At 46.7% G+C, this 24,863-nt stretch overlaps 2 protein-coding genes across 3 annotated transcripts; one reads left to right on the forward strand and one right to left on the reverse strand.

The window, feature by feature from the left end:
- Positions 1 to 6,551: 6,551 nt before the first annotated feature.
- On the forward strand, positions 6,552 to 13,783 carry LOC109528057 (voltage-dependent calcium channel gamma-4 subunit-like). Of its 2 annotated transcripts, XM_019890327.1 has the most exons (5): positions 6,552 to 7,663; positions 8,157 to 8,411; positions 10,067 to 10,150; positions 10,691 to 10,831; positions 12,775 to 13,783. In XM_019890327.1, exons 1-5 carry the CDS (start codon positions 7,633 to 7,635, stop codon positions 13,590 to 13,592), a joined length of 1,329 nt encoding a protein of 442 aa, XP_019745886.1. In that variant the 5' UTR covers positions 6,552 to 7,632; the 3' UTR covers positions 13,593 to 13,783. The 2 variants fall into 2 exon arrangements, with proteins under 2 accessions (XP_019745886.1, XP_019745887.1); XM_019890328.1 differs by lacking the exons at positions 6,552 to 7,663; positions 8,157 to 8,411 and adding an exon at positions 8,425 to 9,957.
- Positions 13,784 to 17,263: 3,480 nt separating this feature from the next.
- On the reverse strand, positions 17,264 to 23,442 carry LOC109528058 (voltage-dependent calcium channel gamma-6 subunit-like). The gene is made up of 7 exons (XM_019890329.1): positions 22,995 to 23,442; positions 20,124 to 20,626; positions 19,036 to 19,146; positions 18,856 to 18,964; positions 18,235 to 18,309; positions 17,858 to 17,995; positions 17,264 to 17,756 (listed from the first exon to the last, which is right to left on the reverse strand). Exons 2-7 carry the CDS (start codon positions 20,355 to 20,357, stop codon positions 17,545 to 17,547), a joined length of 879 nt encoding a protein of 292 aa, XP_019745888.1. The 5' UTR covers positions 20,358 to 20,626; positions 22,995 to 23,442; the 3' UTR covers positions 17,264 to 17,544.
- Positions 23,443 to 24,863: the final 1,421 nt, after the last annotated feature.

Below are 24,863 nucleotides of genomic sequence, written 5' to 3' on the forward strand. Positions count from 1 at the left end.
CTTACTCCACTTCAAGGTTTAAAAACATATTCCAGAAGTACTTGATGATGCTCAGGTTGTCTATGTGAAGTTGACACTGTTGTGCAGTACACGAAGCAGAAGTTTAAGTTGAGTGAGAGACAGACAGGCGGGCACCCCCACCCCCCCCTTGTGGCACACTGTCGTTCATAAAAAAAGTTGTTTCTTTTTAATTTGAGTCATTATTCGTAAAGTGGCAGACTTTTACTTTCAACCCATCCATTTCCAAACGTGCCGCACTCGCAATGCATCTGTTTGAGCGATCCACTCGCGGCTCTCTCCCCACACCTAAAGTACAATGAGCAACCTCCTTTCGAAAAACAAATGAACAAAGTCACAGGTGCATTTGTGGGAAGTTTTGAAACAAATCTGCCCCCCCCCCCGATGTGAAGCCGTCACACTTCCACTTCTGATAGCAGCTTTGGTGTGGAAAACATACAGAATAGTATTCAAGTCAAACGCTGTTCGCGATTGCTTTTGGATTGACAGCTGAGGTCTACTTGTCGGCGGCGTGCTCGCTCACTGCCCCCTTTGCTAACGTTGTTTTTTACGTTGAGTCACAACAACATAATTAAAGGAGCAACGTGTCGTAAGAACTCTCCCCAATTGTCTACATCTATACACTCAGAGATAAACTGCGAAGTCAGTTTAAAATGTTAAAATTACTCACTGAGAACAGGGCTTGTGGACAGCGGAAAAACTTGCTCATTGAACAACCGGTTCAATGAGCAAGGATGTTTTTCCCAACACACTCTGCTCACTTTTTTTTGCAACTTGTATGTGCGTGTCGTAGGTCAGTTTGTGTATAAATAGTCGTGTGTCAGGCTGTAATCGTGCTCAATGCTAAAAAGTGTGTCGCAGCATTCCGAGCACCATGGACAGCGACAGCGTGGAACAATGATACGTGGCGATATCATTCTGGGTATCATGTTGCCAAATGATGTAATATGATGTGCAGTCTGACCGCTGGTCAGACTGTCGCTCTCGTTGTGGTGGTAGCTGCGTTTCAGAGACGGTGACGCCCTTTCCGTTGGTTTCTTTGCTGTTGGTCTTGCGGGTGTGATGGGTCAGCGGCGTCGGGCCTCAGCGGACCGTTCTGGCCTTCGTCTCGGGAGTGTTCTTCATCCTGTCGGGTGAGCACGTAGCTCGGCGGTAAGTTTTTTTGGTAGTCAAGGTTGGCCTTTCAACTTAGTGTTAGCATTTCAAGTTGGGGCTTGACATGACGCTTTTCAGCACCGCGCGCGCGTGCGTGCGTGCGTGTGTGTGTGTGTCAGTACGGACGCGGGCTTCCTACCATGTAGATGACCATGCTCCCATCTTGTGGACAAGGCTGGAAGTTGCAACTTTGCCATCCATGTTCTTGCGATGATCCGCCGACAACATTTTCTCCTTGGGATGTGTTTCACGAGAAGACTAAACGTACAGTAATGACATCAGTCAGGAGAATGTTAAGAGTCGAAAAGTTTTTGTCACGCCTTGGCCTTCCTGATCCAGACTTACGACCGCACATGAAAAGAGACACGAAACTATGGGATAAATCATATATGCCGGCCGATCAGAATTATCTGTCTTGGAGTGTTGCAACGCCACGATGGCTTTTTGCTTCGTGTTTTGGTGTTGAGCTTTAAATACACACAGCTGCAGTAGATGGTGTACAGAAGTGTATTTTAACATGCAGGGAAACGTGAGCAGCTTTGTTGGACATGAAATGAACATCACCCGATAGCTCCCTGAGTGGAGCAATGACTTTGTGTGTAGGTGTGTGTAAGTGTAGGTGTGTGTACGTGTGTGTGTTTCCGCGCGCGCTTAGGTCTAAACCTGGTGTTGGGCCTTGTGTTGTACATCTCCAGCATCAACGATGAAGTCATGAATCGACCGCGCGAAGCCGAGCACTTCTTCCACTATCACTACGGATGGTCCTTCGCGCTCGCTGCCTCCTCCTTCCTGCTCAAAGAGGTGTTGCATGCACGCGCGCACACACCGATGAATGCAGATTCACCCACCCACTCAATCACACACACCTTGGCATCCTGTCTCATCAATATTCATCACTTGAATTGTCTGCCGTTTTCTTCCCTTCCTCCCACAGTTCTCCCCTCTGTCATTCATCCTTTCTTTTGCTCCCTCCTTTCCTTCATCTTTCTCCTTCCTTCTCTCTCCTTAATCTTCTTTTCATGCCTCCTCTGCCAGTTTTTTTCCTGAAGCTGCACAAAAATGGGATTCACACACACACACACACACACACACACACACACACACACACACACACACACACACACACACACACACACTTGTGCTTGTTGCCATGGTGATGTGTGATCATCAGACATGGATGCAGCTACAAGTGTGAGGAGGGATAGACATACAAGTTGAATAATTAGCATTCCACCAGATTAAAAAAAAAAAAAATGGGTGGCTTCTGACTATGCACGGCTGGCCCGTGGTTAGCTACATTTGCCTCACAGTACTGAGGTTCGTAGTTCGAATCCCAGGTGGACTTTGTGTCCAAAACTTGTATCTTTATTTAGGTGTGGAAATTGTCCTTTGGGGTGATTGTGAGTGTCTGTGTGTCCCGGCAACTAACTACGCAGTTGTTTGGCAACCGGTTAATCAATGTTTCGCTGCTTGAATGGATAACATTGCTTTTTTCAAAGTCATTTTGTATTCTGTCGTTGAAGATTTCATCACTTCCGCACACACGTGCACGGCACCCATGTAGAATATATGTGTGTGTGCATGTTGCAGGGCGCAGGCGTAATGTCAGTGTACCTGTTCATGAGGCGCTGCGCCGACGAGGAGCCGTTCCGAGCGCACGCCGCCCTCTGCCGCCCCCACATGTACGATGACAAACGCCACTTCCTGCATTCGTGCACCCCCCCCCCCCATATTTGTCCCATATTTTCCTAATTGTCCCATGTGTCCGTCACACACACAATGAACACCGAATTTAACAATAATGAACAAAAGACAGCAACGTGGTATTGGCATCGTGCGTTCTCTTCTGCGCCGAATCCCCTTTGTCTGCCCGCCCTCACACAGGCAGCCCAAGCCCTTGCGAGCTGCCGCTGCCCGTCTCGATCGTTGCCGAGTAACGCGCTCGCCGCACAGCGGGTTTAAAAAAAAAAAAGTCGACTACAGCACACACTCCACCGCATCCTCAAAAGCGGAAATGGCAACCAAAATATCGACGAGAGTGGGAAGAGGCAAACCCTCGGCTTGACAGCGTCAGTGGAGAGCACTTGAAAGCAAACGGTAAAGTTTGTCGGAGAACTTTTCTGTGGCGCACGGCGGATTGTCAGACATCAAGTCAGACCGCATCAGTGAAACATCAGGCCAGGTCTATATGCTCAAATTCAGCCGATCATAATCGTTGAAAGTGTTAATATACACATCTGGGAACTGGGAGTCGCGGCTTGGAATTGAAGCGGATTACGTGGGACAGGAGATGTGAGTAAATCTCTTTTCGTCAATGGACGCGACAGCTTCGTGTTTGCTTTCAAAACTTAGCTTGTAGCAGACGTGTGCACATTTCCAGCATGAAGTCTCTGATCCACTGGTGAAAGGACACTTTGATCCTCTCCTCTTTCATCTAGAACTGCTTCATACAACAAAGAGGATGCAGAAAAGTGGTTGAGATTGCACAACTGTCTGTGTCTTATGTGTTGTGTTATTTTGTTATTTTGACTTCAAGATGGCGCCGTGAGAGTGGCTGCCTTTACAGCAGCTCATATATTTTGTTCTTCTACTTCTTCCTTTCATAATTTTGCTGCTGTGAATTGGGAATTTCTCCATTGTGAGACTAATAAAGGTTTTCTTATCTTTGTTCAATTTACAGCACTATTTAATAGCCTATCGTCACTTTTCCGCGACGCCGTGAGGTGTGTTCCCTTATTTCCAGATTTGGAAGGTGGCAACCCGAACATTTAGTCGTCATGCGCTGGGAACGGGCAGTGGGATTATTAATCGGAAGTGCCGGAAACATTGTCTGTGTCCAAATGTGCGAGCTATTCTAACCCCCGCCCCCGCTTTTGTCTCGTGCTCCATATCTACATTTCAGAAATAAAAATGGAAAACCGACCTCTTCTGAGACTTTTCCTGACCCGTTCCAAAAAAAATCATAAGAGAGCAGAGGAGCTCATTCTAGAGACGTGCATCATGATGTTCATGTGACTCACTTGGATCTTTGTGGCATGAAGTGGAGGCACCATTTTCCCCGGAAAGCTGAAGCAGTCACCATGACAGGTCACCGGCTGGCGCGACTAGTGTGCACGGCCCCGTTGAAAAGGAAGGTGGACTTGCATCCGGCCGCAGTGACTCCATGTTGGTGGTCTCCTCCTGTTCCGCATCCGTTTTTGGGCATCGTCCCTCGGTTTGTGCTACACCGCCATTTTGGGACTGCGAACTTGGATAAAGTGTCCAATTTGAGATACATTGGCCTAAGATAAAAATGCGTACTTATAAAGCTAACATGAGAATGAAAATTGCCAATGGAAAATTTTTTGGAGGATATTTGAAGGATTCGGTTGGATACCGATTTACTTCAGTTGGCCACAATGGCGTATTTCCGGTCGCAAAACGATACTGTAGTTTGACAGCTTTCGACAGTCACGCGCATTTTCTTTAGAAACTGCCGCTAGTTAGTCATTGTAATTATTTTTTTAAAAATTACACATTGCCTTACAAACGTAATTTTTGTTCATTATATTTTTGTCGCACTAAATGAATGCAGCATCCATCAATTCAAAGCGACTCGGAGGACCTCGGACCAGGTGAAAATAAGTTCATCTGGGCCTCCACAAAAAGTGCTTTTGAATAGTTTAGCAGTTATGAGCTGCAACTCATGAAAATAACCTTGTGTGCCGACAATATTTTTGGGAGACATTGTGCACCCCTAATCCAAATACACCTGACTTGTTGCAAAGCAGAGGAGCCCATGTTGGACGACTGCAGCGGCGGCGTAAATGCACAAAAGATGAAAATTTGTGCTTATTTTGCTGGCTCGAAGTACAGCATGGGGTAGAGGAAAACCTGAACCAAAGTCACCAAGTAAGTGGCAAGCAGGATTTTGTTTGACGATTGTCCTCTGCGACCGGTATGTTTCCAAAACTGTAATGCTTGTGCTGTGTTTTCTTGTGGCGTTGGAGTGCGAGAGGCCTCAAGATCCACCAAACCGGGGTAAGAAATGAAACAAGTGGGAAATGCAGAACCAAATTATGAATTGATTTTATTGCAGCGTGAAGAAGCGGCCTGGGACACAAGAAGCCAAAGAGAATCAGAGTGGGTGTTTTGATGAATGGAAAGGCTGGGCGGAGGTTGCAAAATGCGTGACAGTTGATTAAGCAAGGAGGGGGGGGGGGGGCACAACTGCAATTTGTTTTGATTTTGGGTTGCAGGGTGCAAATGGCCATGGATGGGACGAGGACATGGTGCAGTTCCACAAGTGAAGAATGGAGCGCAACACAAACGAGTATCATCTCTTGAGGGGACGCCTGTAAATGCTAAAGAAGAGAAGGCCGAGTAGTGAGCTTTGTGGTTCGCCTTGGTTGACCAGGGCTAAGAAGCGTCGTCGTCGTTGGGTGTTGAGGGCGGGCGTGGGCTGCGTTTCTGGAGTTGAGGGTTGGACGCGTGTGTGAGGGGCTCTTGGGCAAGCAATGTTTGAGGTGGTCAGCTCATTGTTTGGCTTGTCTGGGTTCAGAGCAGCTATTTTGTGAGTTTAGGATGTCAGTTGGAAAGCTGGTGTGTGCACTGTTCTCTCTCTCTCTGTTGCAGAGTGTGCATGGTGGATGATGAGTTGGCTGGGTCCCAAAACAGTCCGGGAAGGAAAGCCGACAAATTCCAATCAGTGTCGGGCTTAGCGATGTGGCCCAAACATGACATGCTGGTTTTTGTTTTTGGCTAAACAGCAGAGCCATCATACTTGCCGCCTGACTGTTCGGCCAGGTCATGGGTCGCCTCCAGTCTCCACCTACAACTTCTGGCGGCACACATTGAGGTGCTGGAAGAGGCGTCGATCACCAGCATGGAGCTGCTGCAGCCGGATGCAAAATCACTTTCCTTCCTTTTGCTGCTGCTAGTTCAACGGCGCAGTGCACACTAGCGCCACCCGGTGACCTGTCATAGTGACTGCTTGGGCTTACCGGGGAAATTGGTGCTTCCACTTGACTCCACAGAAAATCAAAGTGAATCATGTGAACAACAGGTCTTGCGTAATAAACGTCTCTGGAACAAGCGCCCCTGCTCCCTTTCTGCTTTGAGATACAGCTCGAGTTTTCTCGTCTGTTGTCTGGAACAGAGTCAGGAAAGGTCTCAGAACAATTTGATTTTCTATTTTTAATTCTGAAACTAATATGGAATGGAGGACGGGTCATAGGATGAGGAAAAATAGCTCAATTTTTGTTATACGTGTGTATATATACACACAACCTTATCTATCTCTAAACAAAATATACGCACATAAATATTGGGGTTATTTCAGAATTGGAGGACTTTTACATTTTAAAACCCAGCCAATCACATCACAGGGAGAGCATGAAGTCTCCCACACAGGAAGGCCCGAAATCGAACCCTACACCCTCTGCACAGTGAGGTCGATGTGCAGCTAACCAGTCGTGCTGCCCTTTTGATCGACATCAATATCACAATGATTCTTCACGGAAGACGCGTCCCACAAAACCTGTTATCATAACCTTTTTAAGATGGTAGAACAGGATGGAGGGATGCGGCGAATCACATGACGCGCGAGGCTCGACGTCATCGGTTCTCTAAAAGGATGGATTGTGCAAAGGTATGTCCTCTTTTCTATTTTTCACATTTTGATCAAATAGTTAGCCTTGAATGAATGTCTCACGCATTCCTGTGATGCAAATGATCGGAAGAAGACAATTTTGAAAAGAAGAATAATCAGAAAAGAGGAGGTTTATTTTTTTTTCCAGAATTTTGAAGCGAATTGTACTCCAATTCTCGAATGATCGAATAATTTCCTCGCCACCTAGAACGGTATCTCCTTCAAGCTCGGCCTGGGAGCTTCGTTATATGGCGACGTGATGGCGTAAAGAGCTCGATTAGTTCACTAATTGCCCACTGAAGGCCCAAGTGCAAAACTCAGCGCCACAGATGTGCATACATTAGACGTGTGAATGTAAGTGTTATATTTCTATACTTACGTTGATGGGGGCGGGGGGGAATCCAGCCAGCTGTTTAATCCCTGGCGAAGTGCACACATGACGGGCGCGCACTCTCCACAGTAGACTTTGGAATCCACAGTTGCCATGGTGATGGAAGAGCGACCGACCACTCACTCACATGGTTTCTTTCTCTCTCTCTCTCGCTCGCTCGCTCAAATCGCCGTCGCCTTTCCGTCCGGGAAGGGAAGGCAGCTCCTCTTCTTCATCCTCCTCCTCATCACCTTTGTTTCACGCCTTCTCATTTCTCCTTCACTTTCGTCTCCCTTCCTTCCCTCTTTTCCTTTCTCCGCCAAGCGCATCCGGTGAGGAGGAGCGAGAGGAAAGCAGAAGACGGCGGAGGAGAGCCGACGCTGGCACGCAGGAGATCGAGAGGAGCTGAACAAGAGCAGCACACCAACGGCGGAGGCAAGGCCAGCAAAGAACTAACAGCATGGAGGCAAAAGGCACCAACGTGCCCTCAGGTAATACACACACACACACACACACACACACACACACACAAGGTGAAAGATGCATTCACGTGTTCACACACAAGCACTGACAGACACCTTCTCACAATGATGCACGCAACTGCTGGCAAACACGTACAATGACACACACACACAAATACACTGATACACACACTGGAAAGTACTCATCCAATGTGACCCACACGAACAATTAAACCCACATATACGCCGACCCTCACACATGCGGTGCGCATTCACCGAAACACACATCCAGTGACGTACACGAGCATAGACACAAACGCCGGGAAGCACCCATGCTGACACAAGTACACACAGAAAGCCGCAAATACACGCGTAGAAACACCCACACAAGCTCACACACATTGAAACACTGACAAATTATCGCAGGCAGTATGCTCGCACGCCATAACACACGCCATACCTTACACACACACACACACGTGTGACGATGATGATGATGATGATGATGACAACGACGGCGTCGAGCCAAGCTTCCTGGCGCGCCCGGCCCTGGCGTGGTGCGAGCGTGGCATCCAGGTGCTGCTGACCAGCATGGGGGCCTTCGCCGCTTTCGCCCTGATGACGGTGGCCATCGGCACCGACTACTGGCTGTACGCGCGGGCCTTCATCTGCAACAGCACCGCCAACTCCTCTTCGGCACAGGACGACAGCGCCAAAGACAAGAAGGACCCCGGGGCCCTCACGCACTCCGGACTCTGGAGGATCTGCTGCCTCGAGGGTACCCGCTTCCTTGAGAGCGTTTGTCTGCGTGCGGGCACGTCCTGACTTGTTGCTTGTGTGTACGTGTGTCCGTGGGTGTGCACGTCGAGGTTTTCGTCAAAGTAATGACGGCGCACGAAATGAAAAGTTGGTCAATTGTGCGATTTGTGCCCATTAAAACAACAATGTAGCATGAGCGGAACGTTCTACTTTTCCCATCTCAAAAGACATGATTTGTATTTTGTGTATTTGCGCTAGCGTGCGTACTGATGCGTGATACAACAAATCTCAGAGCGAGTCGGCATCTGGTTGTAGACAAGTGCACGTTTCCATTGAGTCATCATCAGTAGTAGCGAGATGAAACGAAAGCAGGACAGATGGATTTTTTTTTTAATGGCAAGAGCATAGCTGGAAGCTAGGTGGCTAAGCTAACTGCTACCAGCAACCTCATGATAGAAGTCACCTACAGTTTGTCACTTCCGCTTTGCATTTTTTTTCTTCACTCGCTGTCTTTGGTATATAGGATCGAGTTCAACTCACTCGCACTGCGTCATCGGGTGGTTTAACAATTCCAAGGGAGACAAAGATCGATGTTTCTTTCGGACTCCGAAGAAAATTATGCACTGCGGCACGGAGACAGACAAAACGTCTAAAAGACCGTTCAGACTGATGGAGTGCGTCGTCAACACCCGGAAAAACACGATGTCGGGGATCTCCGGCGAAAAATCAGCATCGGGTAGCGTGTATGGGACGATTCGTCCAAACGCAGTAACTTTCTGCCAGCATCGTGATTTTCAATCAGCTAGCCAGTCGTCAAAGTGCTTTGAAAACACCCTCATCTAAAGCAAATTGATGAACGAATGTACGCGGCTGCGTGTGCACGCAAGTGCGCGTGAAGACCGCCAAGATGGTCGCCATAGGGGAAAAAAAAGGCATCCCACAATGCATTGCTCTGAGCTGCGCGCGAGCGACCCATCCGAAATACATACGACATAAGGGCCATGTTCCGATCATTTGATCAGGACTGGGTAAGACGAACAGTGAATTTCATTTGAAAAAGGCCGTTCATCATTTTCGGGCTTTGAATTAATTAGTAGCATTCAAAAGGTGTGAAATATTTCAAAGTGGAACATGGTCTTAAAGTCATCCGTGTCACTTTTAAATGTCAAAATGTGGTTTGTGTCCCAAATGGCATGATCATGATTTGCAACCTGCTTTCTGCAGACGCTAAACAAACACACATTAGCCTCTTTTAGCGTTTCTTTGTTGGGGTTCTTTGACAAGTGCCACTAAGGCTTTGTTTAAAGCCACCGATGATGTTGCGATACACCTGAGGGAACTGGGAGCTCAACTGGCAGCCATTTTGGCAGACAGCAACATGGACGCCTGGTCTTGTTCAAGGGTCACAACCACAGTTTGTCTTCTTTTCCATGATTGTAAGACATACCGGGTCACGTGTTTTATGAGGACGGTTCAGATCAGCCACGCGCTTTCGATGAATCCCAAACTCTCCAGACAGCAAGCGGCATCTCACGAAAATGTCATTTGGGCCGCAACAACTGCCGGTAATTCAAACAAGCGGGCAATCCATGACGGCTCTGATGAAACGAATGAGTTAGATACATACTTGACGGCTCCGCCTGAGCTTCTCTCCTTGCTCGCCGTCCCCGTCAGGTCTGAAGCGAGGCGTGTGCTCGCAGATCAACCATTTCCCGGATGACGCAGACTACGACCAAGATGCCGCCGAATACCTGCTGCGTGAGTGACACATCGGGCAGCGCGCACACACGCATGAATACGCACGCACTCACCAGGAAAGGAGGCTGTGGAACGGACACAAGGGGCTGGTGGGCGGACATCAATGCACAAATGTCAGAGTCGGGCAAAGAAGCTGTGTGCTTCCGCTTGTGTATTTGTGTGTCAGGTACGCAGTGCTGAGTCAGGGTGTGTGTGTGTGTGTGTGTGTGTGTGTGTGTATATATATACACACACACAAGCACACACACACAAAGAAGCTTTCACACAGACAAAAAAAAGCAGCTAATGGATTCTTTTCAGCCGCGCTGGGAAGACGATGTTCTAGTGCTCGCTGTGTCATCCATAAAGACACACCATTTTGTTCATGACTGCTCCTAGTTGGGCACACGCCGTCATATTTTTGACACGCGATGTCACTTTGGACATGTGAAAAAAATCTGAAGAAATACATTTTGATCACAAACGTGAGGAAGTTGTAGCACATTTACATCACACTTGGTGTCATGGCACCTACAGTGACCACCACGACCGTGTGTGCAGGTGTGGTGCGCGCGTCCAGCATCTTCCCCATCCTGAGCGCCGTGCTACTGCTGCTGGGCGCCGTATGCGTGGCCTCCAGCGGCTTGGACAAAAGCAAAAGAAACGTCATCCTGGGAGGCGGAATTCTCTTTGTGGCCGCAGGTCAGGACATGGCGACACCCATGTTTTCGACATGCTTGCACACCGACCACATAACGATCCGATCATGCATTTGAGTATCCCACTGCCTCCCCTCGACGCATCTACTGACCGACCGAGACACATTGGGACCGGGACACAGTTGTCATCTTTTACCGTGTCACCATAGACCAGGGGTCGGGAACCTGCGGCTTGCGAGCCAGATGTGGCTCTTTAGATTATTGCATTTGGCTCACAGATAAAACAGGGTTCCCACTCTTCCACTTGCTTTTTATTCATGGACCTTTTTAAGGACTTTTGAGGGCTAATTTAGCCATTTTTAAGGACCTTTTCTCGATTCGGCGCGGGATTCACGGTGGATTTAATGCCCGCTCAGCAATATGCGGGCTGAACAGAAAGACACATATCACTGAGCTGGTGTTCAAATCATTGCTGCCAAAGGAAGGGCACATCTTTATTTTTAGGGGCAATCAGCTAACCCTTTATTCGACATACTGTATGTCAAATTTAATTTTCCTACCTGTATTACAGGTAGGAAAATGAAAAAAAAAAACGGAATTCATTCTCAAATAAAGTACACTAAGAAAAATATAAATATTATATTGAAAATATATTTTCGAATAAAAATACATTTTTAAGGATTGTTATTGATTTTATCTTTCCCTGAAAATTAAGGACAATTAAGAACATCATTTTACAACTTTTTAATGGATTTTTATGAATTTTAAGGACCCGTGGGAACCCTGTAAAACAAAAAGTCTCGTTTGTTGAATCCATCCATCGATTTTTCGCTGCTCGTGTCCTGTTCAGGGCTGCAGGAGCAATTTTCATTGGATAATACTGGCCGACGTCGGCCGTTGCTGGGGAAACAGGTAAACGCCCCCTTTTGAATCAGCCCGCTCGGTCATTAGCTCAAAGCTAATCCTTCGACGAACCAAATATTTTGCTTTCATGGTTCTCTTAGTCAAAAAGGTTCCCGACCCCTGCCATAGACACTTCTCCCCAAAGCCACAGGAATTCATTTCCATGTTTAGCATCATCGGCGTTTGCGGTCAGCAGCGGTTTTTGCCTTGGAAGTCATTTTTGCCCCAGAGTCTCTTCCTAATTTTGGAGTCATGAACCGCTGCTCTTACCTGAGACAAGTGAGGCCTGCGGTTCTTTCCATGCCGTCCCGGGTTCCTCTGTGACCTCTTGATCATTTCTATCGGCCCGCCACTCCTGCCAAGGCGGATTGTGTTTTAGTGGGGGAAGGGGGGAGGGTCTCTCACAATTTATACTATGATGTGACTTTTCATCGAGTACAGAGTCACAAGTTATAGCTTCGGTTTTGCTTATGTTTAAAGACCAAGGAGATTCAATACAGGCCAACCACATAGCAAAGATTGCGAATCATTTGAAGCTTTTTCGAATTACCCAAAGTCTGGAGCAGAACGCCAACATCTGTGACTTGGAGGTTTCCAAAGCCATCCAGATACAGATAATCATCAATGTCTGCACTCTGGGACCTGGAAGTGACACGGACACGATTGACCGTCACAAGGTTCTGGGGCGGAAGCCGACACAAGTAACGTGAGCTGCTATTCATTCTGTAACTCGGCTAACCCGATGGGAAGGGATGCCGAAAAGCTCCAGTTTGGATTCTTCAAACACAAGCAAAACTGTCTCGCCATCTTGATCCTGACAGAATCCAGAATTGTCAGGATGACCGCACCTCAAGCAAAGTCACTTCAAGCCTTTTCTCCGTTTGTGGAGAACGGCTCTCAACGTGCTTAACCAGAGTCTGAAAGCTTTCGGGAGGCCTTGGCGAGTCTCTCCACACTAGTTCCTTCATAAATCAAGCCAACATTTTATGCTAACTTGGATAATCTTTGTGTGACATTGACATTTGTTTGACGATCGTGAACAGCCAAGTGGCTATCTGACATGGTTGCTGTTTTCGCTGGCAGGCCTGAGCAACATCATCGGCGTGATCGTTTACATCTCGGCGGCACTCAGCGACATCTCGCCCAAGAAGGACGAAGACAAGAAGTGGCACTACTCGTACGGTTGGTCCTTCTACTTCGGTGGCCTGTCCTTCATCTTGGCCGAGATGGTGGGCGTCCTCGCCGTCAACATCTACATCGAGAAGAGCAAAGAGCTGCGGTGCCGCTCTCGCACAGACCTCTTCAAGAGCACCACGCACGCCATGCTACGCCTGCCCAGCTACCGCTTCCGCCGGCGCTCGCACTCCAGCTTGCGCTCCACCGAACCGTCCCACTCGCAGGAAACCTCGCCCGTCGGGGCCAAAACCTTCAGCCTGCCGCCGTCCGCGCCTCCCTTCTCCGTGGCCACCCTACCCAACCCCCACCACGACAGCGGTGACATCTCCATGTACACCCTGTCCAGGGACACCAAGCTGGGCAGCCTGGGCGGCGGCACGGCGCCGCTCTACGGCACCATGGATCGCGCCACGCTCTACCAGCTTCACAACTACTTCCCCAAGGATGGCAGCGGCGGAGGGGCCGCGCCCGTCAGTAGCGGCACGCTCCCGTCGCGCTCCAAGTCCAACCTGGCGGCCGCCGGCCAGAACGCCGCCCCGCTGAACAGCGCCGCCTCCGCCACGGGATCCGCCGCCTCGGCCTCTGCCGCCACTGCGCAGCCGCCCATGTCCGGGGCTACCATGGAGCGGGACAGGGGCCTTGCGGGGACGCTGGATCGACTGACGGCCAAACGGGACCGTGACAGCAATTCGGATACGCTCAACAGGAAGACCACGCCCGTCTGAAAGCTGAATGGCGGGGGCAGGAAGAAAGCGGCGTTACGGTCCAAACATGATTGGAGACAGACTGACTACGAATCCAAGATTCACCTGTCCTGACTTTTGGGAAACACTGCAGCCATAAGGACTTAGACATACAACGAATGGACAAAAACACGCACGCACGCACACACACACACACACACACACACACACACACACACACACACACACACACACACACAGGCACATTCATGAAACTACACACACACACATACACACACACACACACACACACACAGAAAAAGGCATCAAACACGCAATCACGAACACGTTTTCACACTGCACATTATCACACAAAAAATGTGCAAATACACACACTAAGACACGTTCTCACAAATACAAAGATTGACACACGCACACATTCACGCTAATACAGGCCGCCTCTCTCTCACACACACACACACACACACACAGACACACACACACACACACACGCGTTCTGTGAGCTGAAGACGACTGCCAGCAAACTCAGACGAGAAGGCCGACCGGACTTTGGCCGCGTGTTGTCGTTTTTGAAAGCTGTGAAAATTGAGAGCGCTTCTATCCGCGCACACTCCTGCTCTCTTTCTCTCAGGAACCCGACGCCGTCCTTCAGAACACAACGTGACGAAGATATCGCAGGACCGACAGCCAAAAGTCTCACGTTGATGATTGTCACACTTGAATGCTAAATTATCGGAGGCCATCGATCGAAGATAGTCGAGGGTTTTTTTTTTTTTGCCTTTGTTGTTTTCCCCATCTTTCAAGTGTCAACTTCAACATCCGAGCGTCAAACAAGACTAAACGAAACGGCTTAGTCCCAAGTGCTGAATGCCAAGCACGGCATGACAATTTTCTCCTGGGCCGTGTAGAACATTATTGACGATAATTCTCGTATTTATGGGATGCTTCAAACCTTTGGCGCACTTGAGCACCTTAGTTTTGAATACACACACGTCTTGTTATTTAAAGACTGTTGTACTTTGTGGTTTCGGTGGAGTCACGTGAACAACTGAGTTTTTTTTTTGGGTGGGGGGAGTTGTAGTTTAATAATCAAAGCTTCCCTGCGGCTTTGTTTTTCCTCTATCAACATGTCAAGGCTGGTATATGAACAGTAATAATTAACGTGAAAATATACTTTTTAATGTTCTGACTAGTGTTAGTGTAAGGCCATATTGTTTATTACCTGGTGATTTCTGTATAGATATCTCTACAGTATTCTTTATGTGTGTCAGTGCTGAGAAGGGGAGTTTGCACAAAAAAGAGCTACTTGCCAGATTACGAATTGACCAGATTCATTTTACAAAGACATTTTATGGGAGGGGGAAAAAAAATCCATTATCAGCTCCTTTTCTCAAGCACTTTGGCTGAATGGATGAAGGGAAGCAATACAATTCAGACATATATTTAAAGGTACGTATATACATCTAGAAAAAGTATACACTTGATATTCAATAAAGTTGTTTAGGAATATTTGTGGTCTTGCAGAGTCTTGCTATAAAGAAATGCAGGGTAAGTCACCAAGCTAAGCTAATGTGAATTGAGTGGCCGGTAAAAAGGAAGCTCAATTACTCACATACATCCCACGTCTTGCACTCGTCCGGTGGGGCAGGGGGGCTGTGACTTAAGCAGGGAAGACCAGACTTGTCGCTTGTCCCTCCCCGGCCACTTGGTCCAACCGGGAGACAGTCTCTCCGCTTTGATTTTGAATAAAGCATTTGGACCCACACAACAAAAATGGAACATGCTTTCTTCTGACACACATTTATGATCATCTCAGACATAAACAAAAAGGCGGAAAGGAAAATCATTTCCCGGTGAAATGATGACATGCATCCAATATACAGAAAAGTAGGTTTCGAATTTTTTTTTTTTTTATCTCGGGTAAGACTTCATACAAGAACACACATTAAGAGTCTTGTTTTCCTCGGCAGCATTGTTAGTCACACGTTATCAAATGTGAGGCTTCTGCTTGTGGCGAGGCTCGTTCAACAACTTGCAAAACAACAGCCGAGTGTTCGATTTGATGAATTGCTGAGATTCCAACGTGAGCAAATTGACGACGGAAGCGAGGCAGGATTGTTTGTGTGGTTTAAGACTTTGTGTTGGATGTGCGGAGGCAGCCGGAGACATACACGCAGGCGTCGTCTTACTGGTCGACTCGCTGCCTGCGATACAGAATCGACTTGCTCGCCATGTTGGATGTGGCAAATGTGCCCTGGAGACAAATACAAGTCAATTGACAACTATGACTGAAAATGGTAGCCCAGAGAGAAGATTTTAGTTTCAGGAGACACTACTCATCTCAAGAGAAGTTCCAAGTTCCGAAAGAATGATCTTATCCCATGTCGAGGCTCTACTGCAGTCCTGAGAGAAAGTTCTCTTGCCAAGACATGGTTCACATCATTTTGACAAGTTTTTCATGCCAAGAGAAAGTTGTAGCCAACAACAAGTCAACATATGGATTTGGTTTCAGAAGCATTTTTCACAGCTCATGTTCATTTTTCATTTTTTTGCCGTTCTGATTCCCACAAAGAGTGCGGCAACACTGTCATTACTTCGGACCAATTTCATTGAGCGAGCAGCCGGCGATATTATGCACACACGGGCCTTCCTCGCATCCAAGTCAGCAACTCGTGCTGTTCTAAGTCTTCCCCTGTGAGAGGTCATCTGACTGAATGTCAAACCGTTGTGACGTCACCAAGCAGCAAAGCAACGAGGCATCGTCACCCAGCTTTGCCACATCCAATATGGCGTCACATACAATTTGCCGCTCAGAGTAGTGTTTTTTTTTTTACACGCACGGCCTTCATTCCACATTCGTGATATCCATCTTTAGGTCCTTGTACTAGTACACACTTTGTCCTCACTGATATTGTTCATTAGTACAACCACTGTGTTATACTAGTGCTGGTTTTCTCCACTACTAGTGTCACTTTAGGCTGACGAATATGCAATCATACCTGACCGGTAAACTACTATGCTGAATAAATTATAAGACCGAGTCTTAGTCATCATACAGTCATTGGTGGTGGTGGTGGACTACATTTCTGCGCACTTTGCCAAACTACTGGTACAAGTAGATGTTATATACTGAGGCAAAACTGTGAATTCGTACATGTCTGCTTGCGAGCGAGCTAAAATTTTATATATATTATATGTACGCTCGTCAACATCTAGCGCTTGACTAGTAGGAGTAGCATGCAGCTGTCACGTAGTGCACAGTTTTGCCTACTAGTAACATGTACTGTAGTTGTCCTAATAGTGTGCCAAAGAGCACAGTAGTGGGTGGACATTAAGGTGGCCCTCGGTCAGGAAGGAGGATACAGTCATACCTCGGTTTTCGACCATAATCCGTTCCAGAAGGTTGTTCGAAAACCGATTTGTTCGAAAACCGAAACCACGCTCTTTTTAAAAAAATAAAATAAAATTATTGAACACGTCTGTTCACAATGGAACGCTACCCGAGGAAGCGTCACTTTCTCGTGTAAGGAAGGCGAGAGGAGTCAAGTGACGCATTCAAGTGCGCTCAGTTTGTTCGAGAACCGAAATTCGGTCGTCATCCGAGGTATAAAAAACTCGAAATTTTTGGTCGAAAACTGATTTGGTCGAGAACAGAGACGTTCGAAAACCAAGGTTTGACTGTACTTGTGCATGACACATGATTATGGTTGGGCCCTGTAGTGTTACTAGTGCAGCAGGGTAGTTTTCTAGTAATATGTAATTGTGTTCTATTAGGCCAAAAGCTGTGTTAAAAATGTTGAGAAACCTTTGTTGTTCTTTGCCTAGTGAGCTGAATTGTCTTACTAGTGAGGACAAGGAGTGTAGCAGCACTGGGAAGATACCAAATAGTTGTGCTTTCCAAGTACTGTATGTCTGCAGCGCCAAGTCCCCGCGCTTAGGCGGCAGCACTGAGTGCAGTCGCGCCTCCCGACCACTAGCTGGCAGTGCTGTGACACCTCTGCCAGGTGCTGGAGGGCAGCGCCAGCAGCAGGAAGAGCAGTCCGCCCACAATCAAGATGGCACTGGCGCAGCCCACACATGACATGGACCAGGAGAAGTTGTGGTGCAGTGGGATAGCGTGATCGCTGGCCAGGAGGGACCACACTGACTGCTGGAAGACCAGCAGGGACAGCAGCACCAGTATGCCTGGAGAGGTGGGGGGGGGGGGGATAAAGGGGAGGGTTTCACACAAGACGCAGCCCGGACCGCCAGACACAGACAAATGCTCCATTTTGTGCTGTGGTTACCGGAGAGGACGAAGCAGACAGAGGCAGGCTTGAGGAAGAAGACGATTTCCTTGCTGAGCGCCATGGTGATGCAGATGCCGCCCATCGCCATCAGCAACAGGCTGAACAGCGACAACATGGCCGACGTCACATTTAGGCCTGCCACAAGCACACAAAAGCAACCCGTTTGGTTTGCCTGAACAAAGTCCATTTCGGAAAAGGCGTGACAAGAGCGTGCCAGGATGAAGGCGAGAAGGAAGGGTACACAAGCGCAAACACAAAAAGCACATTTTGGGTCTCAGTGCCACTCCTACGACAGGTGACGCTTGTCGGGTTTGAAGTCGGAGCTTAGGCTTTTCAAGTGCAGGTGAAGGTTTGAAATGAGGGTCCTAACTGACTTTTGCGCGTGGTCTTATGGAACATGACTGCGTTCTCGCCCGTCGTGAAGAACTTGAAGTATGTGCAGTTTGACTCTGAAAGACAAACGCACGCAAGTGCAACGTGTCACATACTCAACAAAAACATGCTCATATCCAGAAATAAACCAGAGGAAATCGTTTGAATGACAAGCATTTCAAAGTATTCCATTTAATCAAAATACACCCCCCACCAAAAAAAAAAAAAAAAAATCTAATCTAAATTGAAAAAAACCAAAATCAAATATAAACCAAACACAAGCGGTCCATTCCTTCGCCAAACCGCTTCTCCTCACGAGAAGAGTCGAAACCCAGATACATTCCACATTTATGAAATGGTAATTCAAACAATTGAAATAAAAACAATGCAAATAAACGTTCAACAAAATGTGAAAAAAATAAGACTGAAAAGTAAAGAAGAAAAAAAAATGTATATCTAAAACTGCTCAGACAAAGACAACCAAATTTCAATACAAAAGATAATCCAAATGACCCTCCCCTGTCCCAAATTAAACAAAATCAATAAAACTAACAATCAAATGACAGTCGCAATCCAGATAACGGACGATCCAAATATGCCGACAGGTTTCAAGACGCGCGTACCTCCGGGCAGCTCGGCGGGCCCGCAGCTCTCCCTGTCTGGGTCGATATCAGCCACCCACAGCCGCTTGGTGCAAGCCTTCCACAGACCAAAGTGCATCGCCGGACAAGTCTGCCACACAGGAAGTCAGCCCCCGCCGGACGCAAGACACCCTGTGACCCCACCTAAGCCCGCATTCTCACCTGGTTGCCGTAGAAACTCTTGGGCGGCGCCAGCTCCACCCAAAACTCCGTGCCCACGCCCAGCACGGTCAGGATAACGCCCACGATAGCCACGAAGAACGCCAGCTTGATCTAAAAAGAAAAACATTCTTCTAGTTTACCAACATGCTATTGATTAGGTTTAGTTTGATTAATAAACCACTCTATTCAAAAGAAAAAATATCAAAGAAAAACGTTTTCAAAAACAAACCCATATGAAAAAAAAAAAAAACATGCATCTTCGTGACATGTCAATGCTACAATTGTCATTCCCCCAAAATTTCAGATCTTTTGTATACAACATAATAAAAACTAGAGCTGCAAGCAACTTTAAAGGGTCCTTGCAGCCCTGTCCCCATTTTGATATCGGCACATTAGAATGACGGCACCAACGAACTGGAATTTTGAGAAGCTGAAGCACATCAAATTAAATATTTGTTTGATAAAATATGAGTTGAATAAAAGTTCTAAAATGAGACAAAATGTGAAAGTCGGTTAAAAATGACGGATTTCCTGCTTAACTGAGAGTAGCATTTTTCGAGGTGCAAAAGTATAACCCTTGTAAATGTGCAAAAGTGGACCAAAAATTGGATTTTTTTTTCTGTACATCCCCGGGCGCTACATGTGCCTGCCACTTTTCAAATGTACCAGAATTGGATTTTGTTTATCCACTCTACGTGCTACTAAAGAGGAATTTTGTTTTGATTGTTTCTGAGAAATTTAAAATATTAAAACTTTCACCGGCCCGCTAAGTGCGCAAAATGATCATAATGAAGCAAAACACCCGTTAGCGGAAATGAGACCAAGCTGAATCGTTTCAAAACTTTTCCCACAATGAAAAATCTTTTTGAGGGGACTCAAAAGCAACGGTGATCATGCGATTGCACAAGTGTGCACACCCTCATATAATTAAAAACAAAAAAAATCATCCAATCGCATTCAAATGTTAAATGCAGCATTTCAAGTGCCTCTGAGTCAATCCCCCTAGTAAGCTTTCTCTGCCTCCATTTTTATTTTATTTTTTGCTTTGTGGCCGAGGCCTGAGGGTTTGCAGCCAAACGTCAACGCACCTTGCCTTCCTGCGCCTCAGTTAGGACGTGGTGTCCGGTCCTGCGCCGCTTGTTGCCGCCGAAGGTGCTACGGCCGCTCATGAGTCCCGCCAGGCCGCCCATGGCCTGGGCCCCTCCGACCACGCCGCCGCCGCCACCGCCGCTGGCCTGCGCACTGCCTCCCACCGTGGGGGTGGCGGGCGGGCCCACTGCGAGGCCCTCCTCGTCCGTCACCAGGAAGGTGGACCACATCATTGAAAAAAATTTGAAATCGATAAATCACCTTTCACTAATAGGAAAAAAAATTTGGACAAACATTTAAAAATAATAAATTCACAAAAAAAGAAATGAAAAATGCTTATGGGTGATTGTGCAAAAGCGCGTTCTCAAAAACATCCTGTGCCAGGGCCAGACGTGAGTCTATTGGTGGGGACAAAATGGCAGCTCGGGCAAAAAGATGCAATGGGACAAAAAACATTGTGACTGAATCTTGAATGAAATGTTCGGCACCAGATGGACACTTCCTGGACAAACAGAAAAAAAAAAAAAAAAAAAAAAGCATCAGCAGATATGTCACTTTTGGCCATCGAGAATATGTCAAAGATCCCCAAAACCACCTGAAAGAAAAAAATTAATCCCTAACAAACAAAAAATACTGTCAAGCACATGCTAGAGCAGGGTTCGGGAACCTTTTTGACGAAGAGAGCTATGAAAGCAAAATATTTGAAAATGTATTTCAGTGAGAGCCAGAGTATTTTAAAAGTGAATTCAACAAAATGGCAGTATAAGCCTCTGAATGGATTCTTTAGAAATAATGTTATTATAATACTCACCATTAACGTGAATGTTTTCCGTTCCTCACGATGGTTAAGCAAAGCTCGCGAAATTAGAGTCAGCTTGCCGGGTCCGTACGCAGAGTTGCTACTGGCTAGCTTTGCACCCTGCTCAGTAGCTTGCACGCTTCCTCTCTGGAGTCTCCCGCAGGATATTTTGATGCGAACGTAGCATGGCGAGTGTCAAAGTGCCGCTTTACATTCGACCTTTTCATCGGTGGTATTTTGTCATTGCAAATTAGACACACCGCAGAACCTGTTCTCTCTACAAAGGCGAATCCTTCGGTCCATTCGTCCTGAAGTGTACCATACACCTTTTTTTCTTTTTCCCCCATCTTATTCGTCGAAGGATTAGCTTTGAGCTAATGACCGAGCGGGCTGATTCAAAAGGGGGCGTTTACCTGTTTCCCCAGCAACGGCCAACATAGGCCAGTATCATCCAATTGGAGCCAAGTGCAGCCCGGAACAGCGAAAAATTGATGGATGGATTAAACAAACGAGACTATTTTGTTTTATCTACGAGCCAGATGCAATCATCAAAAGAGCCATATATGGCTCGGGAGCCATAGGTTCCCGACCCCTGTGCTAGAGCAACAGGTGGCGCGAAAATGCCTGGAAAGACAATGGACACAATAAGTGGAAGGTCATTTCTTGGAAAGGATGCTTTCAAGCCATGGGCAGGGTTTTAAACCAGGTTAGGGTTTCAGATCAGGGTTAAGATTTTTAAAGTAGTGTATCACGAGTAGGTATGGGCTTCAAAGTAAGGTTTCAAGACAGGGTTAAAGGTTCAAAGTAGGGTTTCAAACCCGGATTAGGGATTCATATAAAATAGGGTTTCAAGCCTGGGTAAGGGTTTTAAATTAGGGTCTCAATTCATGATTGGTTCAAGCCTGGTTTAAGGTAGAGTCGAGTTTTTGAGCCATGTTTAAGCTTTCAAAGTGGGGTTTCAAACCTGGGGTAGGGCTATAAATTGGGGTGCGGAGCCACAGTTCAAGCCTGGTTAGGGTTTCAAGCCTCAATTTGGGATTCAAAGTAGGGCTTCAGGCCCCATTTAGGACAACATTAAATAGCAATGGCACTCGCCTCTCATTGACGCACACTGGAAATGCCACAAAGAAAAAAAACTCTTCAGACATCAACACCTTGGTCAGGTCGTCAATCTCCGAACAGTGCGCCACCTGCTCGTTGCGCGGGTCAGTGTCTCTCTCCCCTCTCGCTCAACCACAATGCCGAGAGACCCATCCGATAAATTCTCAGTGGTTTTGTGCTCATCTTTAAGAATAGTGATTTTAGTCCCCTCAAAAAATAAAATAAAACATCTGCATTGGCAGAAAATTCTCATTTATCCCTGCTAAAAAAAAGGAAGCATTTTAACAATGTTAACTGCTCTCAAAACAAATTCAATGCACTTGAATTAGAGAAAAAAAAAGTCCAAATAACATCAGAACTAATGAAAAATGTAAAAGGATTGGAACCCCAATAGAGAGAAACATTTTTTTAAAAGGCCGCCAGTCATTACAGGAGCACACATGAACAGGCACTGCGATACCCAATCAGTGTGCCGTGGGAAATTTTCCAATGTCAATTATTTTGTTAAAAAAAAAAAAGTTTCTTCTCCATTTAAAAACGTTTTGTTAATTTCTTTTTGCCAAACATTTCGAGTATCAGGCAAAACAAACAGATGACAGAAGGTACATAACGAAGCTGTCATCCACTTTTTGTAAATTGTTTTATGAGGTTGTGTGCTGTTACATTTTTTTTTCCCGACGTAAAATACGTGCCTTGGCTCAACAAAGTTTAGGAAACATTAGACTGACTGGTCGCCCGGCAGCGTTGACGCTCCCATTCTTACCTTTGGGAAAACGGTGGCTTTTCTCCTGAAGCGAACGTGTGCTCGGCCAGTGGCAATGCTGCATGGCTTTTCGCCGCCATACAAACATGCGAGCTCAGATTTAAAACCCGAACCTCAACACGCCGGGCACACACACACACACACACGCTCAACGCTCCCGAACTGCCAATCTTTTCTCTGCAATTTCATGCAGGAACGCAGACTTACCTGACGTGGAGGCGCGCTGGCATCCGACGCGGAGGAAGCCAGCGATTAGAGCGAGCGGTCGCAGCTGGCGGCGCCAAACGCCCTGTGACATGTTAGGAGCCTCAAAATATCTCAACGGCTCGCTTCCTCCAAATATAGGCCAGCCCAAAGACGCCTCGCGGGACCTGAGCTGACAGTCTGGAATGCCGCCGAGCGGGAGGCCGCTGACACCCACCGAACCCCAACTGCCCCGTCGTCGCGAGTCGCAACCTCTCAGTTGCTCTGGGGGGAAAAACAAGAAAGCCCTGGTTGAGGTGAGCAAATGTCAAGGCAAATCTGAAAATCTGCAACCAAAATTTACATCCTCTCTCAGCATGCATGAGTTAGTTCTCACGGCATGACAGGTGCAACGATTCATCGACAATTGCCACGTTAAAATAATGAGAATATTTTGATCATCGATGAATCGTTCAGAGTACAGACCTCGAATTGAAAATTGTCCCCATGCTCGAAATTTTTGCCTCTCAAGAAGGACATTTCTGTCATCTGGTTTAGTGCATTCTTCGGCACTGTCAAGTTGAAATAATCCCAGGATGTAAATTCAAACTTGTTCTTTTTATTCTATTTATTGATTGACAAAATAAGTGACAGATTAATCAATTATTGAAATAATCGTTAGTTGCAGCCCTCGCAAGACTACTTGTGTCCACATGAATTTTGCGAGGAAAACTTTGGGAGCATGAGCGATCCACCCCACTTGGGAGTTTTTTCCAGATACAAGCCGCTCTTTGTCCAATTTTTTGCTTTGACTTGAGAGCTGCTCAGCTGAATGTTTTTTGCCTCAACTTCTACGCAAAAATTTGAGATGCAAAAGACGCAACTTATCATTTTGCAAGATATGAGCATGATTATTTAGACCGTTTTTTTTCCTTCGACCTGGTAGAAAAACGCGCAGTCCCGAAATGACTAACTCTTATCTCAAAGCACCACTGTAATCTCTTAGGGATTCCTCAGAGCTCCTAATACAGCCTTTACATGTTATGATACACAAACGTAATTTGCACTGATAATGGCAGTATTTATTTATTTACATATATCAAAATCTGAAAACGTTCACTACTGGAGCAGGAAGTTAATCAAAATCTTGTTTGCTGATGACTGGCGAGGTCAGAATTCTGTCATGAAGTCGGCACAGAGTACAAGGGAGACTTAGTACGAGTCATGTGACTGGAGTCCTCCCCAGCTCTACCGCCGGCCCCCCAAATGTTGACGCCCCACGCATAACTTTCACCGTGTTCTCTCGTAAACACAACAATATTAACAAGCTGCTGAACTGCATTGTATGTGTGTGCGTGTGTGTGTGCGTGTGTGTGTGTGTGTGTGAGTGTGGTGCATGTGTGAGAGTCTATTTCTGTTTCCCACCTGTTAATGACATCAGAGCTGACCCCACTGTGGGGTTGGGGGCGGGGGATGAAGGACACTAATCTGTGTGCGTATGCGTTGTACAAGTGTGAGGTGGTGTGTAGTAGCTGATCCAAGCAACATTTGGGGTTTTGACCTCAGGTGTTGGGTTTCAAACACGGGTTACTGTTTGAAAGGAGGGTTTCAAATCTCGGGTGAGCTTCTCAAAGTAGGGTTTCAAGTCTGGCTTTCAAAAGACAAGTTAGGGCTTCACTGAAGCCAAATGAGGTTTTTAAGCCTGAGTGTCAAATGTGGTTTCAGGTGATAAGGTTTGAAGCTTGGGGTAGGAATTCAAAGTAGGGTTAAAACTTTGAAGTTTTAGACAAGATTTTCAAATGAGGGTTTCAAGCCTAAGTTTCATTTGTGTTGTTTAAATTTAAGCTTTTATGTGTGTGTGGTCTGCAGGCTATGCTGAGATGGAGCAGTATG

This window comes from Hippocampus comes, unplaced genomic scaffold (genome assembly GCF_001891065.2).
Source record: "Hippocampus comes isolate QL1 unplaced genomic scaffold, H_comes_QL1_v1.1 scaffold71, whole genome shotgun sequence".
In the NCBI taxonomy this organism is placed as follows: domain Eukaryota; kingdom Metazoa; phylum Chordata; class Actinopteri; order Syngnathiformes; family Syngnathidae; genus Hippocampus; species Hippocampus comes.

Coding starts and splice junctions, on each gene's coding strand:
- LOC109528057 (XM_019890327.1), top strand. CDS start 7,633: ATGGAGGCAAAAGGCACCAACGTGCCCTCAG. Junction 10,151..10,690: donor TGCCGCCGAATACCTGCTGC/GTGAGTGACACA, acceptor CCGTGTGTGCAG/GTGTGGTGCGCGCGTCCAGC. Junction 10,832..12,774: donor AATTCTCTTTGTGGCCGCAG/GTCAGGACATGG, acceptor TTTCGCTGGCAG/GCCTGAGCAACATCATCGGC.
- LOC109528058 (XM_019890329.1), bottom strand. CDS start 20,357: ATGATGTGGTCCACCTTCCTGGTGACGGACGAGGAGGGCCTCGCAGTG. Junction 18,965..19,035: donor AGAGTTTCTACGGCAACCAG/GTGAGAATGCGG, acceptor CCTGTGTGGCAG/ACTTGTCCGGCGATGCACTT. Junction 18,310..18,855: donor GCCCGCCGAGCTGCCCGGAG/GTACGCGCGTCT, acceptor TTTGTCTTTCAG/AGTCAAACTGCACATACTTC.